Source organism: Vulpes lagopus, chromosome 7 (assembly GCF_018345385.1).
Source record: "Vulpes lagopus strain Blue_001 chromosome 7, ASM1834538v1, whole genome shotgun sequence".
NCBI classification, from domain to species: domain Eukaryota; kingdom Metazoa; phylum Chordata; class Mammalia; order Carnivora; family Canidae; genus Vulpes; species Vulpes lagopus.
In genome coordinates this window covers 58,627,432-58,642,190 of record NC_054830.1, presented here as the reverse complement: position 1 = coordinate 58,642,190, position 14,759 = coordinate 58,627,432, and the positions used below count along the sequence as shown (strand labels likewise).

At 37.8% G+C, this 14,759-nt stretch overlaps 1 protein-coding gene across 5 annotated transcripts in view; it reads left to right on the top strand.

Moving 5' to 3' along the window:
- CNTRL (centriolin) overlaps positions 1-14,759 on the top strand; it is a 79,954-nt gene that overhangs the window by 27,615 nt on the left and 37,580 nt on the right. For 3 of the 5 annotated variants that reach the window (XM_041762525.1, XM_041762522.1, XM_041762524.1), the window contains 6 exons: positions 519-638; positions 1,299-1,524; positions 3,081-3,190; positions 5,369-5,563; positions 9,871-10,024; positions 11,287-11,507. In XM_041762525.1, the coding sequence (XP_041618459.1) occupies positions 519-638; positions 1,299-1,524; positions 3,081-3,190; positions 5,369-5,563; positions 9,871-10,024; positions 11,287-11,507 (1,026 nt within the window). Of the gene's footprint in view, positions 1-518; positions 639-1,298; positions 1,525-3,080; positions 3,191-5,368; positions 5,564-8,075; positions 8,196-9,870; positions 10,025-11,286; positions 11,508-14,759 lie in introns of those variants that run through there. The other 2 variants (XM_041762526.1, XM_041762527.1) reach the window with 2 other exon arrangements.

The following is a 14,759-nucleotide window of genomic DNA, read 5'->3' as shown; positions in this document are numbered from 1 at the left end:
ATGTTCAGAACACTGAGCTCTACTATAGCAACAACAGTACAATTAAAACCAATCTCTTATTTTCATCCTTCTCACTGCTCCTTGTGATTCCTTTGTAATTACTCCCAAATATCATTTCCATCTATAACTATCAGTAACATTGCAGAGTAAGTCAAATAAATTCATGCTAATTATTGGAAAATCAGGAAGCAAGTACTTAATAGAGTATTTAAAAATAATTGACACAATTATTTCCATGTTTGGATAAAGCAAATTGAAATTATTTTTAAAATCTTTATTGTATGAAATTGAAATTGCATATAAACTTCAAAGGTCTTTTATGTGATCTCTTATGAAGTGATAATTTTATATTGCATATTTCATAATACTTTAGAATAAGGATAAAATACTGTGAATGCCCTGCTATTTGCTGTGAGTTTTAAAACACTTTAATTATTAGTTATGATTAGAACTTGCCATGCCATTGTACCTTTAATACTAACTTATACTACTTGTTTCATATCAAATTGGGCCAATAGCTAAAACAGAAGACCATGGAACTAATGCGAGCATGTCAGAAACAGTATGAGATGGAACAGGAGTTGGCCTTTTATAAAATTGATGCCAAATTTGAGCCACTAAATTATTACCCATCAGAGGTGAGTTTAACTTTTATTTATTTATTTAAAGCTTAATGTTTTAGTAATCCAAATTAAAGCCAGCATTGAGTGGAGTGGGGGAAGGCGGATGGTGAAAATGTTCAAGGGACTTTATCAATAATCATTCTACTTTCTTGTTATGAGGGCATCAGCAGAGTAAACATATTTTGGCTGAATCAGTTAATTTTTTTGGTTCAGTAAGTTAAAGCAGGATCCAAAAGAGGTAAAAAGGCCCAAGAGAATCTGTGTGATTCTGATACCATATTATTTCATACTAAAATTTATTGGACTGAGATTTTACTTACATATCAACCAAGAAACCAAAATAAAACACCTAAATTGTGATTTGAGAGATTAAGCATGGCTAATAATCACATAACTGTAGGCAGTTCTTTAATCAGCCAATTTAAACACCTTTTGGGGATAGAATCCCTTGAGGGATTCTGAGAGACCGTTTTTTTTTTGTTTTGTTTTGTTTTAGTTCTTTTTTGGTATATTAAGAGTGAGATTTAAAGTGGCATATATTTTTCAACTTCTAGGTATGTAGGATTGATGTTAGGCAATTCTGTGATATGTTCTTCACTAATAAAATGAATGATGTCACTTAGCTGCTTAGAAGTTACTTACTAAACCATAAATATTTACTTATTTTGCTTTTAGTATGTCGAAATTGATAAAACCCCAGATGAAAGCCCTTACATTGGCAAATCCAGATACAAGAGAAATATGTTCACTACAGAGAGTTATATTATTGCAAATGCCCAGACAGTAAAGATCAAGAAGATGGAGCTAGATGAAGGGGAACAACTCAGAAATGAGCACGTGAACATGGGAGCATCGCCACCAGACATACAACTGGAAGACAAAGAAAAAAAAATAAGTGCAGGTTAACAAAAATTATTTTAAATTTTTTTGAGGGTATCCCTGGGTGGCTCAGCGGTTTAGCACCTGCCTTTGGCCCAGGGCGCGATCCTGGAGTCCCGGGATTGAGTCCTGCGTCGGGCTCCCGGCATGGAGCCTGCTTCTCCCTCTGCCTTGTGTCTCTGCCTCTCTCTCTCTCTCTCTCTCTCTCTCTCTCTCATGAATAAATAAATAAAATCTTTAAAAAAATAAGTTCTTTTGAAAACAAAAAGATTAAATATATAGGCAAACTTTGTTTTATAATTCTTTTAACTAAACATGTTGAAGGTACTTATATTATTGTTTACACGAAAAGCCTAAAACAAGAGTAGTGATACTTTGAGCAAATCATTTTTTAATGATTCCTGTTAGAGTTTAGAATGGGTTTTCTTTCTTTCTTTTTTTTTTTAAGATTTTATTAATTTATTCATGAGAGACCCATTCATTGAGCTACCCGGGCTGCCCGAGAATGGGGTTCTTGACAGTAATAATGGTGGCAGCATGTCCAGGGGGCCCAGGAATGCCTAAGTCTTCAGTCCCCAGCAGGTCCTTCTCACTTTTGAAGTTGCACATTCAAAGACATAATTGGTCATAATTGTGGCAAGGACCACTTTACTGATTAGTATGCAAAATCTAAAGCAGTGCTTTGGATAAGCTGGATCAGTGTACCCACCTTATCCCAGCCTGCACCAAAACATCTAATTGAGAGGATCTGACCACTTCCTGGCAAGTCATAAGGAGGAAGAAGTCAATCCAAGAGGGTACTAGGGTACTTAGAGACCCTGTCAATGGCATACTCTGAATCCACTTACCCAGTGAGCTGCATGGATATGGAAGGAGAAAGCAGATCTATTGTGGCCCATTGTGGGGCTCTCCCTAATCCAGTGAAGCAGCTCATCTTCTCTTAGTTGGTAGCTAAGTGGAAAACATGGAAGGCCGTAGAGAGGTTGACTTGGAGAGGGAACAAAAGAGACTGAGATAATCATCCTACACACTTTACTCTGCAATAGGAAAGCAGAAGTAAATCCAGAAGTATGTGGAGGCAGGGAGGGAGGAGGGAGAGAAATTGGAAATTTGAGGTATAAAGTAATTGATTTGAGATCACCCCCAGCTGGAAGATACTGTTCATTGGTGAATTTCTTGATACCAAGTCCTGTCATAAAGTAATTACCACTAACACAGCGTTTTCTAATAGCTTGAACCTAATTACAACCTAGTGACATGTAAATGCATATTTACCAGTAAAATCCTTATTCTCTCAGAAGAGTTCTTTAGTGTTAGACATAATGAGTAAAGCCCCTTTTAAGAATTTTACAAATAAAATGATCAATTATAGTTCTATAGCATATGGTAAAACTATTCTAGAGATTAACTGACAGGAAAACTTTCGTAAATTACTTTCTATTTCAGGATCTATAATGACAGAATTTAATGGGAGGAGGGTTCTTGTAAAGAAAAAAATCTGATAGAAATTTGAGAATTTAAAAAAAAAGAAATTTGAGAATTTGTGTATGTCTTTGTTCATGGTTTTTAAATTTGCAGCACAAACTCGACTATCAGAACTACATGATGAAATAGAAAAGGCAGAACAACAAATTTTAAGAGCTACTGAAGAATTTAAACAACTGGAAGAAGCTATACAACTTAAAAAAGTATGTAAAAGCAAAGTAGCAATGCAGGAGGAAATGCAAGATAAGAAACGTGTTTTCTCCCTTCATAACCATGTTAAACAAATTTTAATCTGTGCTGCCTAATTAATTATGGAGTAGCAGTTTTCAGCATCAGCTGTGGTTCTAGCATTTTCCAATTACAATTCCCTGCCATTCATGATGACATCCTATTAACATTTTATAAAGCATAGAGAAATAAATTACTTATCATTTATGTAAAAAGAGATGTTCAGTGTACTCTATTTTGAAAGTGTCTACCCAGGGAGGTTGATGCTTCCTGTTCTAATTTAATTAAGCACCACCCACCTTTAAGATCCTGGGACCTAGATTAAGAGTCAGAAGACATCTTTACTGTACATGAACATTATCAAACACAAGCAGCAAAAATGTAAATGATAAAAACTATGATGAACAAAAAGATGGAAGTGTTTCCCTCTCAGAAATTACCAGAGTATGTCATGGAGCAGTGAGCAGCTCAAACCCATGACATAATTGCAATGGGAGAATTTAAAAATGGAAATATCTTGACAGTTAAGTCTGTAAAAGTTTTTAATTATTTGCAACTTTTAAAAATCAGTATTTCAAAATTATATTGGTGAATGTATTCATACTATAGTAGATAAAACAAGAATGTGAAGTCTAGATTGTAGATTCTTTCAAAAGATACACTATACGGTGATTTTAAAATTAAACAGTAACTAGAAATTGATTGATTCACGTTTATTGGAAGCTTACTATATGCTAGTCCCTGACTGGGCTTGGGCCCTGAGTAATGAATAAAACAGGTGTGTTTCCCTCCCACATGGACAGGAAAGAGGCAATGAACAAGTTTAAAAAAAAATAAAAAATAAAAATGAAATACGGTTACACAACATGTATGTTGTAGGAAAAAAATAGGAGAGCCAATGAAAAGGATATCATTTAGATTGTGGGGCCACAAAGGCCTCTCTGAGGAGGTGATATTTGGGCTGAAACCCAAAGGATGTGAAGGAGCCAGCAAGACAGCCATAGGGGATCCTGTATTCCAGGCAGAGGTGACAGTGGGTGCAGAGACCTTCACGCTAAGTGTTCCTCTGCAGAGCGAGGGAGAATGTGGTGGAAGATGAAGTCCAAGATTGTGCCAGGATTCATAGGCTCTCATAAGGCGTTTGAATTTTAGTCTGAAGGTAATGGGAAGCTTTTGAAGGACACTAGTAGTCGAATGTCTGATCCTCTTTGTATTTTTATAAGGTCACTCTGGCTACTGCCTGAGAGTGAAATGGGGTGAGAGAGATGGAAAGAATGGAGATGGGTACATCTCCTAGGGTACTGTTACCAGTAGAGACAGGAGATGGTAATGGCCTGGACTAGGGGGGCGGTGGTGGATATGGAGGGAAGCAAACTTCTTGTCAGCAAAATTTGGCAGGTGAACTTATCAGACTTAAAAATGGATTGAGGGGCGCCTGGCTGGTTCAGTCAGAGAAGAACATTTGAATCTTGATCTTGGGGTCGTGAGTTCGAGCCCCCCATGGGGTGTAGAGGTTACTTAAATAAACAAAAACTTTTAAAAAACGGATTGAAAGTGGGACGAGGCAGAGGGAGTCATCAAAAATGATTTTAATCATTAAAAAAAGAATATTTTATAATAATGTTGGACAGCTTTGTCCTTACATAGATCGATAGATGTAAATAATATACATAATTTTTAAATAAATGAATGCTTACAAAAATGTGCTTGAAAAATAATTATTTAAAATGAGTACATTTAAGCTAAATTTTTCAAAAAATAATTATTTAAAATGAGTACATTTAAGCTAAATTTTTTATTACACTATTAATTTGCTTGATATGCTCATCACAAGGGTAAGTGCTATATAAAGTCAACTACCATTAATATTATGGTTATTATTAATAATGTCTAAGTTGCTTATACTAGAATGGCAACTTCATTTTTACCTGATGTTATTATCAGAAAATCAAAGTAAGATTTTTCTACAAGTAATAAGCATAAAAGTATAAGTTATGAATGGAATGCCTAATGATTTTTACATTTTACTTTTATTTTAAAAAACTGGTAGAGCACAGAATATCTTTTTAAATTTTAGAAGTTTTCTTTAAATTTGTAAATTACTGTTGCTATCCTCTGTTAATTGTGTGTTGGGGTGTGTGTGGGGGGATTAGATTTCAGAAGCGGAGAAAGACCTTCTTTTCAAGCAGTTGAGTGGTAGGATACAGCTTCTCAATAAATTACGCCAAGAAGCTGTGGATCTAGAAACACAGATGGAAAAGCAAAGGCAAGAAATTGGTGAAAAGCAGAATGAGATCAAGGACCTGGAAATAGTCACAGATAGCCTGGATTCCAGAGACCCAAAACATGTAAGTAAATGAAGAGACTTTGACTTGTTCTATAGGGACTAGAATATCATTCCATCTAGAAATTATGTCTCCTCATTTTTAGCCACAGAGTTCTTTCTGAAAGTCTTTTAGTTTGATGCACAAATTTGAATGATACATATGTTTATGTATGTGTGTGTGTGTCAATATATATCTGTGCGTATTATATATCCATATGTCTGTGTGCATAACATATGTTCATATATACTTATATATAGAAGTATACATATCGCTGTGTTGAAAACAAAACCTAAGGCTTGAAGGAGATAACTTTCGGTAGAATGATAGATGCATGGTACATGTATTTTTTTAAGTGACTATCATATTTCAAAGCAAAAGAAACTTGTCCCAAGGTGCTGTCCAAATCTCTTACCCTTTCCCTTTTCTTGCTTTGTTTTTTTTTTTTTTAAGAGCAAGGCGGTGAGATGGGAGAGCTGAGAGGGGTTCAGAGTCCTTTTTCCACCTCTTTTTAAATCCTTTATTGCAAACATTACACTAAAGCTATTTTTTGTTTTGTTTTGTCCTTAAAAAGGAAACATTTCTCTGGACTGTGTCTTCCTAAAATGTGGCCAGAGGTGGTCAGGTGGCTATATGATGGAGTTAGGTTCTTGTCTTCTCTGAGAAGTCTTACTAATGGCTTACGTTTTGCCCAATATTTGTAAATATAGAAGTAAAAGTATTTTCTGCATATTTCACTGCTATACTTTGAAAAATGTTATTTTTTAATAGAACTTTAAAACCTCTGATCTAAGAGAAGTCATAGAATTTAACATGGTAAGGACAGTGCACTATAATTACTTTAAATACTTGTCAAGTTATTTGATTATCCCTTTAAACACTTCAATAAAATACCAGGTAGATTTTTTTTGCAAGCCAGCTAATTTTTACAAAAGGTAATCTTATCATTCATAGAAGTAAAGTCTTCTCTAACAAAAGCTTAAGGCTGAGTATTAAAATTGAAATTAAGAGAGGACTTGATTATTTTAAAGCATTTTCATTACATAAGAAATTAGATTTTAAGTAATGTGTACTGTGGCCAATAATATCTTGCCTTATTGCATTAAATTGTTAGAAGTCTGCCACCCCACGTAAGGCTCCTAAGGACAGGAACTGTATCCTACTGTCACCTGTATTCCCAGGGCCCAACCCTATGTTTGTGAGTGTTTGCATCCAGGCAGGTAGGCAGGAACCAGATGACGGGCACTACCCTTGGCTCCTCTGCTGCTCTCTTCAGTTCTGTGATCTAATTAGAACCTAGATTGTATGTTTGCTTTTACAAATGACTTTTTTTTTCTTGGGAGACGGGGAGTCCAATCCTTACTGAATTTCTGTAAAAAAGTACATATAGAAAGGAGTTAAATGAGAAGCAGAAATGGCATACACATTTTTTTTTTTGACATACACATTTTGAAGGTAGTCAAAATCAATCTCTCTTAGTGGGGATGAGATATACAAACCTGGTTTAAGATTCCTTTTTGGTATTGTTAAAATGACTAATGGTTAGTTTTTAAGGTTATAGCTCTAGTCAGAGTACTAGAGGGTGTCTCTTTAATTTGTTCCCCCAGAGGGAGCATCTTTTTCTAGCTTGCACAAAGTCACCTTCTTGACTGGTGTTAGGCTCCTGTTTGGTACCACGTTCTGAAAATGTGAATATTTTAGCAAAAGGGAAAGAAGAGTGGAGTCCCTGCCTATTTTTTCTATAGATGGAGACAGACTTTTATTCAGTTAACTTTTATTATGTAATCAGATAAAATACCTTTCTGAATAGCAAATAGAATTTAAAAGAAAAGCTTGAGAGATTAGGAAACAGTATGTGCCTCTGAGATAGGATAGAGAGCAAACACACTGTGCGACAAGGAGGTCTTCTTGCGTGATGCTGGGGTTTTTGTGTATACTGGTGAGGAACTTCATCACAGCGTTCATATGATTGGTGACTTTTTTTTCTAATTTGCAGAAGATGAAAATGTGATTTTAAAGGCTTAAGTGATTTCCTAAATTCACCCTTTTAGGAAGAGGCTGAGCCCTTGCTGTGCTACTGCAATGACCTTTCCCCCCCAAGGGAGCTAAAGGTCTATAGAGACTAATTATTTTTAAAATTAGCTTAGAGCTAAATAAACCTAGTCAAGGTTTCAGCAAACAGAAGCATTTAACTAGGTTTCAAAAGGAAAAAGTACCATTTAAAAATCAAATCCCATTTTAGCTGTAAAAACTGTACCTAGCTAGAGGCACAGACACCACAGCAGCGCCCTTAGTAAGGGAAGATGTGTGGGGCCCCTCCCCACCGGCCGTGCCCGCGCCCGCGCCCGCAGGGGTAGCGGGGTGCGGTTCCCGGGGGATCGCCGGTGGCCTCCGCGGCGAAGGTGCGGCGTGATTGGCCCTGGGGCCGCCCTGTTGTGATTTAAAGCTGGGGGCGGGGCCTGGGCCGGAGGCTGCGGTGATTGGGCGCGGGGCTCGCTGCGCGGGGGGCGGGCGCCGGGGGCAGGGTGGGGGCCCCGGGGGCCCCGCGGCCTGGAGGGAAGCGCACGTGGGCTTGAGGGCGACCTGCGGCGCTCCGCCCTCGGCCTCCCGGTGCCCCGGCCCGGGCTGGCTTTAACGGGACGCGTCGTGAGTTCAGGTAGGACGCTTTTCTCGCGCAAGATGGGCGAGAGGAGGAGGAGCCGCGATGGGCGTTCCTGCTCGAGGCTCGTGAAAACCGCACGGGGCGCCTTGGCTCCGGCGCCCTGCGTGTGGAGGGGTCTCGGTGGACTTTCTGGCCGTGATCTTAAAGGCTTGTGGGTAGAGACATCAATGCAGGATTTTTTTTTTTTTTTTATTCCTTTGCGAGCCATAAGACTCCTAAACTTACGTAGAATTTAAGCTGTTCTCTGCAGCTGCCGTCACGGAAAGGTTTCAGTCGGGTGTCTGCGGACGGCAGGGAGGGAAGAGTCTTGAAAATCCCATCGAGGCTTACGGTAGTCAAACAAGAATGTCCCGAGCCGGCTGCCAGTCACTTGTTCCTTCAAAATGAAGGGACTTTTCTTTATTGTCTTTGAAGGCAGAGGAGCATCCCGAATGTTCTTTTTTAACCAAACAGGTATTAGACTTGAGAGCCTGGAGCGGGTCCTGACCCTGATAGAGCGGTCTCTCCTGACGGCTTCCTGCTGCTGTTGGGTCCGCTGATCCTGCGCGGGGGGGGGGGGGGGGGGACGCCTGGGCAGGTCATTGGTGGGTCTGAGATGCCGTTTTCTCGTGTGAAAGGGAGGGTGTTTCCCCCTGAGCACCCTTGAAAATACAATCTGATCTTTTCAGTTTACAGTAGCTCTGGAGTGCGGGGCCGTCACGGTGTGAGTGGGGGTGTGTGAGTGCGGGAAGCTCCAGTGCCGCCCCGGGCCTGCGCCTTGAGAATCGCTGCGCTGAGCAGCCTTGGAGGTCTTCTCAGCCCCAGTTTATCAAACCAAAAAGTAAAATGCTTCTTTGTATAAGGAATTGAAAATAAACCTCGATTCCAAGTATTTTTTTGACATCACTATTTTTCCCTAAGAAACCTTATTAAAAAAAAAAAAACCTGTTTTTTAAAGTACATTTAATGTGCTTTTTTGATTAAAAAGGTAGAACTCTTGTAAATATTTTTAATATTAAAAATACTTATGAAAAATCTCTTATAATCCTTCAACCCAGATATAATTCATGTTAGCATTTTGGAATGTAGTCATTTTTTATGGATATGTGTGTGTGTGTGTGTGTATGCATATATATAAAATTAACTTTTTTGAAAGCTTGTTAAAAGATACTTTTTAAAAAAATATTTTATTTCTTTATAAATGAGATACAGAGAGAGAGGCAGGGACACAGGCAGAGGGAGAAGCAGGCTCCCTGCGGGGAGACCAATGTGGGACTGGATCCCAGGACCTCAGGGTCTCGCCCTGAGCCAAAGGCAATGCCTCAACTGCTGAGCCACCAAGCTACCCGGGAGCCCCTAAAAGACACATTTTAACTCAGTGCAAAGAACACTGAAGTTGGCTACTTTACCTAGTAGGCATGCCCTTGGAAAAGTCATTTAATCTCCTTGATTTTCTGTTTGCGTATCTGTGAAATGGAGAGGATTTCCAGATCAAGTTACCATGAGGTTTAAATGAAAACTACTTGTGTGAAAACAACACAGGGCCCGACACAGATAGACCTAAATTGTTACATTTTATTTTCCATTATTCCTTTAGAAATGTTAAGCATTATTATTTTCTTTTAAAAAAAAGTTTCAGGGGCTCAGGATTTTGTTGATTTTTTTTTTGTATTTTTTTTTTTTAATTCAGTGCCATATGAAGGCTCAGAAAAGAGGTAAAGAACAACAACTTGACATTATGAACAAGCAGTACAAACAGCTTGAAAGCCGTTTGGATGAGATACTTTCTAGAATTGCCAAAGAAACTGAAGAGATTAAGGACCTTGAAGAACAGCTTACTGAAGGTGAGAATTTAGGTATAATTTAAGGTAAATCAGTATTTAAAGATTTAAGATGCTTCAGTATTAACAAAAGACAAATGACACCCAGGCAGGCATTAATCCAGATATTAGCTGAATATGCTTCAGCTGTTTGTACTAATGTTTGATAGGGAAATATTTGCAGAATACCCAAAACTTGACCAAAAGTAAAACATTTTTTCAATTTTGGTATTGTTGCATCCATTTCCCAATAAGTCAGGTCATTGCATTCAGTAGACAAGAAGCCAGTACATGATCATGATAAGCTCTGGCATGTCATTGTCTTCTTCCAAAACACATAATCCTTTCAGGAACAAAGAGCCCATTGACACCAGGGTGTTCAGTGCCTAGTTCTAAGAGTGTAGAAAGAATTTTAGGATCTACATTTGCAATGCAGATTTAGATTGTGACGTTGTTTACTAGTGGAAGAGGAAGATAATATAGGTTGTGGTGGTGAAGGCCTAAGACAGGGTAAAAAGAGCCCAATTCCTGTTTTGCTATTATCAGCTGTGTGACCTGGGACAAGATATTTCTATCTCGATCATTAGTTGTTGGGAAGATCTTTAAAAAAAAAAAAAAAAAAGATTTTGTGTATTTGAGAGAGAACATGAGCAGGAGAGGAGCAGAGGGAGAAGCAGACTCCCACTGAGCACGGAACCTGACATGGGATGGGGCTCAGTTCCAGAACCTTGGGATCATGACCCAAGCTGAAGGCAGACGCTTACCCAGCTGAGCCACTCAGGTGTGCCCCCTTTGTTGGGAAGATTAAATGAGGTGGTGGTCATGAAGTGCCTGGCACATAGTAGGTACCCAATATATGGTTGGTTGGTTTTTCAAGTTACATGTTTATGCCGCCAGTCTTGGATTCATCTCGTATATTGAGTGGTTTTATGTATCTAGTAACAAGGATTCACAGTTTTGTTGAACATTTTTCATTATTTGGCAGTTTATTTGGACAAGTTTCATTATTTTAAACTTCTTGTAGCCTGAATTTAGCATTTTATAGGTAATGCCTACTGAATATACTGTTTTTATGGGATAGCTAGTTAATACTACTGTACTATAGATAATACAGAGAAAGACTATCATATCTTGAAAAAGAAAAACCAGATGGTACAGAGTAATTGAAAGCTTAGAATTTCTTTCTTAGCCAGTAACAAATAACTAGGAGACTAATGTGGTCATTAAATATCTTGAAAGCATTTTCTTATAAACGTTATCACTTTGCCTTTTTTCATTTTGATTAGGACAAATAGCCGCAAACGAAGCCCTGAAGAAGGATTTAGAAAGTGTCATCAGTGGGTTGCAAGAATACCTGGAGACTGTCAAAGGTCAGGCCCGTCAGGCCCAGAATGAGTGCAGAAAGCTACAGGATGAGAAGGAGACATTGCTGCAGAGATTGAGTGAGGTCGAGCAGGAGAGGGACCAACTGGAAATAGTGGCCATAGATGCAGAAAATATGAGGAAGGTATGATTTATTTCTTCTTGCCTGTTTCCGCAGCCTCAGATGTAGGTGATGTCCAAATTAACTTAGTTAAGGAAGTTAGCAACTGTGTAATTTGAAGCGACAAAGAGAGTATTAATGGCTATTTTATGGGGTTTTTCTCTTTTATTGTGAAGCACTTGGAATCTTTTTTTTTTTTTTGCCTTCACTCTAAAAAGGAAGATTATTTTGAGTTTCTGTCCCTGAAAGCTATTGTTATCAAAGAACTCTAAAAAAATGACACTGTGTAGCTATTACCGTTGCCGTATTAAGTGTTCATACTTTGTTATTTGTGCAGCAAAATTAAACACAGCATAATTTTCTCATTCTTGTTATTCACAATTTTAACTTTATTTTATAAAACAAGACATAGTGTTCTAAATTATATACACCCTTCCATACCTGGCTTGTTGCCATTCTTTTAGAGATTTCACTTGATCTGTTTCAGTTGTTTGACAAACTTTATCAGACATGAGAACCCAGATTCCCAAATTTAATCCCTAGTAGGATTTGCTCTAGAAGTTTTTTTTTTTTTTTTTAATTTTTTTTTAATTTTTTTTTTAATTTATTTATGATAGTCACAGAGAGAGAGAGAGAGGCAGAGACACAGGCGGAGGGAGAAGCAGGCTCCATGCACCTGGAGCCTGATGTGGGATTCAATCCGGGGTCTCCAGGATCGCGCCCTGGGCCAAAGGCAGGCGCCAAACCACTGCGCCACCCAGGGATCCCTGCTCTAGAAGTTTGAATTCATACATTTAATATTATGAAAATTTTCAGGCAGATAAAGATATCAAAAACTCTATTCAATGCCATGTACTCTGTACTCAGCTTAAGAAATAAAACATTGCAGATATATATGAAACCCTCTGAATACCTCCATACAGAGGCAATAGAATCTTGAATATAGTCATTTTTCTGCATCTCTTTTCTTAAATATGCAGCCATCGATAAGCAATATGTAGCATTGCTTTGCATAATTTTAAGATTTATATAAAAGATATCATAGTGTCCATATTCTTTGGCCCACTTGTTTTTCTTCCTTCCTATTTATGTTTTGGGGAATTATGTACATTGATACATATAGCTCTAGTTTGCTTATTTTTATCAGTGTATATAGCATTCCATTATAGGTACTTACAGCTTTTTCATTCTCCTCTTGGAGGACATTTAGGGTGGTTTCTGGTCCTTGGCTATTATGGTGTTGAGTGTAACATCTTTGCACATATCTTGAGCATGGGGACTATGTTCAAGATTGGAACTGTGAGTCAGAGGGTATGTGTCCCCCTCAGCTTCACTGGACATTATCAGATTACCAGCCATAGTGACTCAGTCAGTTTCTACTCCAACCAGCAATGCTAGTGTTATCCAACTTTTATTTTATTTTTAAGCTTCTATTTTGAAATAATTTTAAATTTACTGGAGAGTTGCAAGAATAATACAAATAACACTGTAATAAACCTTTAGAGTCATCAGTTAATATTTTCCTACACTTGTTATATAAATTTTTTTTCTGACCATTTGAGATTTAGTTGTAGACATCACCCTCCTGAGGTCCTGTATATTTCATCATGTGTTTCCTAGGAACAGGAACATTTTCTAACATGGAGTATCTAACACAGAATAATTAGCACATTCTGGAAATTTAGCATTTTGTCAGTCTTAGCGTTTGCCAGTCTGCTGAATTTGAAATGGTATCTTTTTATTGTGAAAATTTACATTTATAAGGAAAGTTAAAAGAATAGTTCAGTGAATGTGGGCTAAGATTCAAAAAATATTTTGCTGTATTTTTTTCTCGAGTTATTTGAAAGTTACAAACATCAACACATCATCCTTTAAGTATTCCGTCTCTTAAAAATCAAGACGTTTTCCTATATCATTGCAATGTCATTATTATACCTAGAAAAATTAATAATAATTCTCTAATGTTATCTAATATCTGAACCGTATTCAAGTTTTCTCAGTTGTGCAAAGAATGTCATTCATAGCTGTGTGTGTAGAGACCAGGCTAGTAGTCCTATAGAGTATCCCACATTCTGAATTTGTCTGTTGTTTTCTCATGATTTGTGTAGCTTGTTCCTCTGTGCTCCATGTAAACTCATATCTTGTTACAACTGCATTTTTCCCTTCATCACTGAAGAGATTGGGCACCTTCCCTTTGCTATCCAGGCTTCCTCTTCAGTGAATTCCCTATTCATATTTTGTGTCTGTCTGTTTGTTTGTTTGTTTGTTTATTTATTATTTATTTATTTATTTATTTATTTATTTATTTATTTATTTATGATAGTCACACACACAGAGAGCAAGAGAGAGAGAGAGAGAGACAGAGGCAGAGACATAGGCAGAGGGAGAAGCAGACTTCATGCACCGGGAGCCTGACGTGGGATTCGATCCCGGGTCTCCAGGATTGCGCCCTGGGCCAAAGGCAGGCGCTAAACCGCTGCGCCACCCAGGGATCCCTGTGTCCATTTTTCTATTGGATTGTCTGTTTTTTTTTCTTAATGATTTGTGGGCATTCTTGATGTATTCTGGACCTTTGTTGTTTATAAGTAGAATTTGCATTTTGCACAATAACCCAAATAATTGAGATCCCAAGTAGTCTTTGGACCACCCCCTGAGAAACTCTTCTGTGGAAGTTCTCATCACAAAATCCTCCTCTTTAGAATAGTTTGATCTAATTCTACAAGATCCCAAATAAATAGATAAAAGCTGTAATATTTAATCATAAAACACAGATGGGCTAAAATGAATTAGAACTTTGGTATATTAATCAATATGTACTTCTGTTCTTGTCAGCACTCATGCCAGTTACTGTATCAACTTTAATTAGAGAGTGCTAATCGCATTTTGTTCTTCTAATAAGTGAACTTGCTGTGGTTTAATAGAAAGAGTATGGACTTTGGAGTCAGAGATCTGGGCTCATGTCCTATCTTTTAAGCTACACAGCCCTGTGCAATTTATTAGATGTTTATTCTCCAGTTCCTCTTTTGTAAAACAGGGATAATACCGTGCCTTACACAGTTGCTGTGAAGATACAATGAATGAATAAATGTTTTCACATTTATTCTGATGGAAATAGGCCTTACATTTTATCACCCCCCTCCCCTTTTCTTCTTACATATTCAGACACATTCAAAGTGTCACACCGCTGGTTACTTTGGAAAACATGTTGGTAGCTTACTGATTTTTCTGATTACATTTAGTCAGGATTTTTGTTTTCCAACCTGGATATGCACAGCC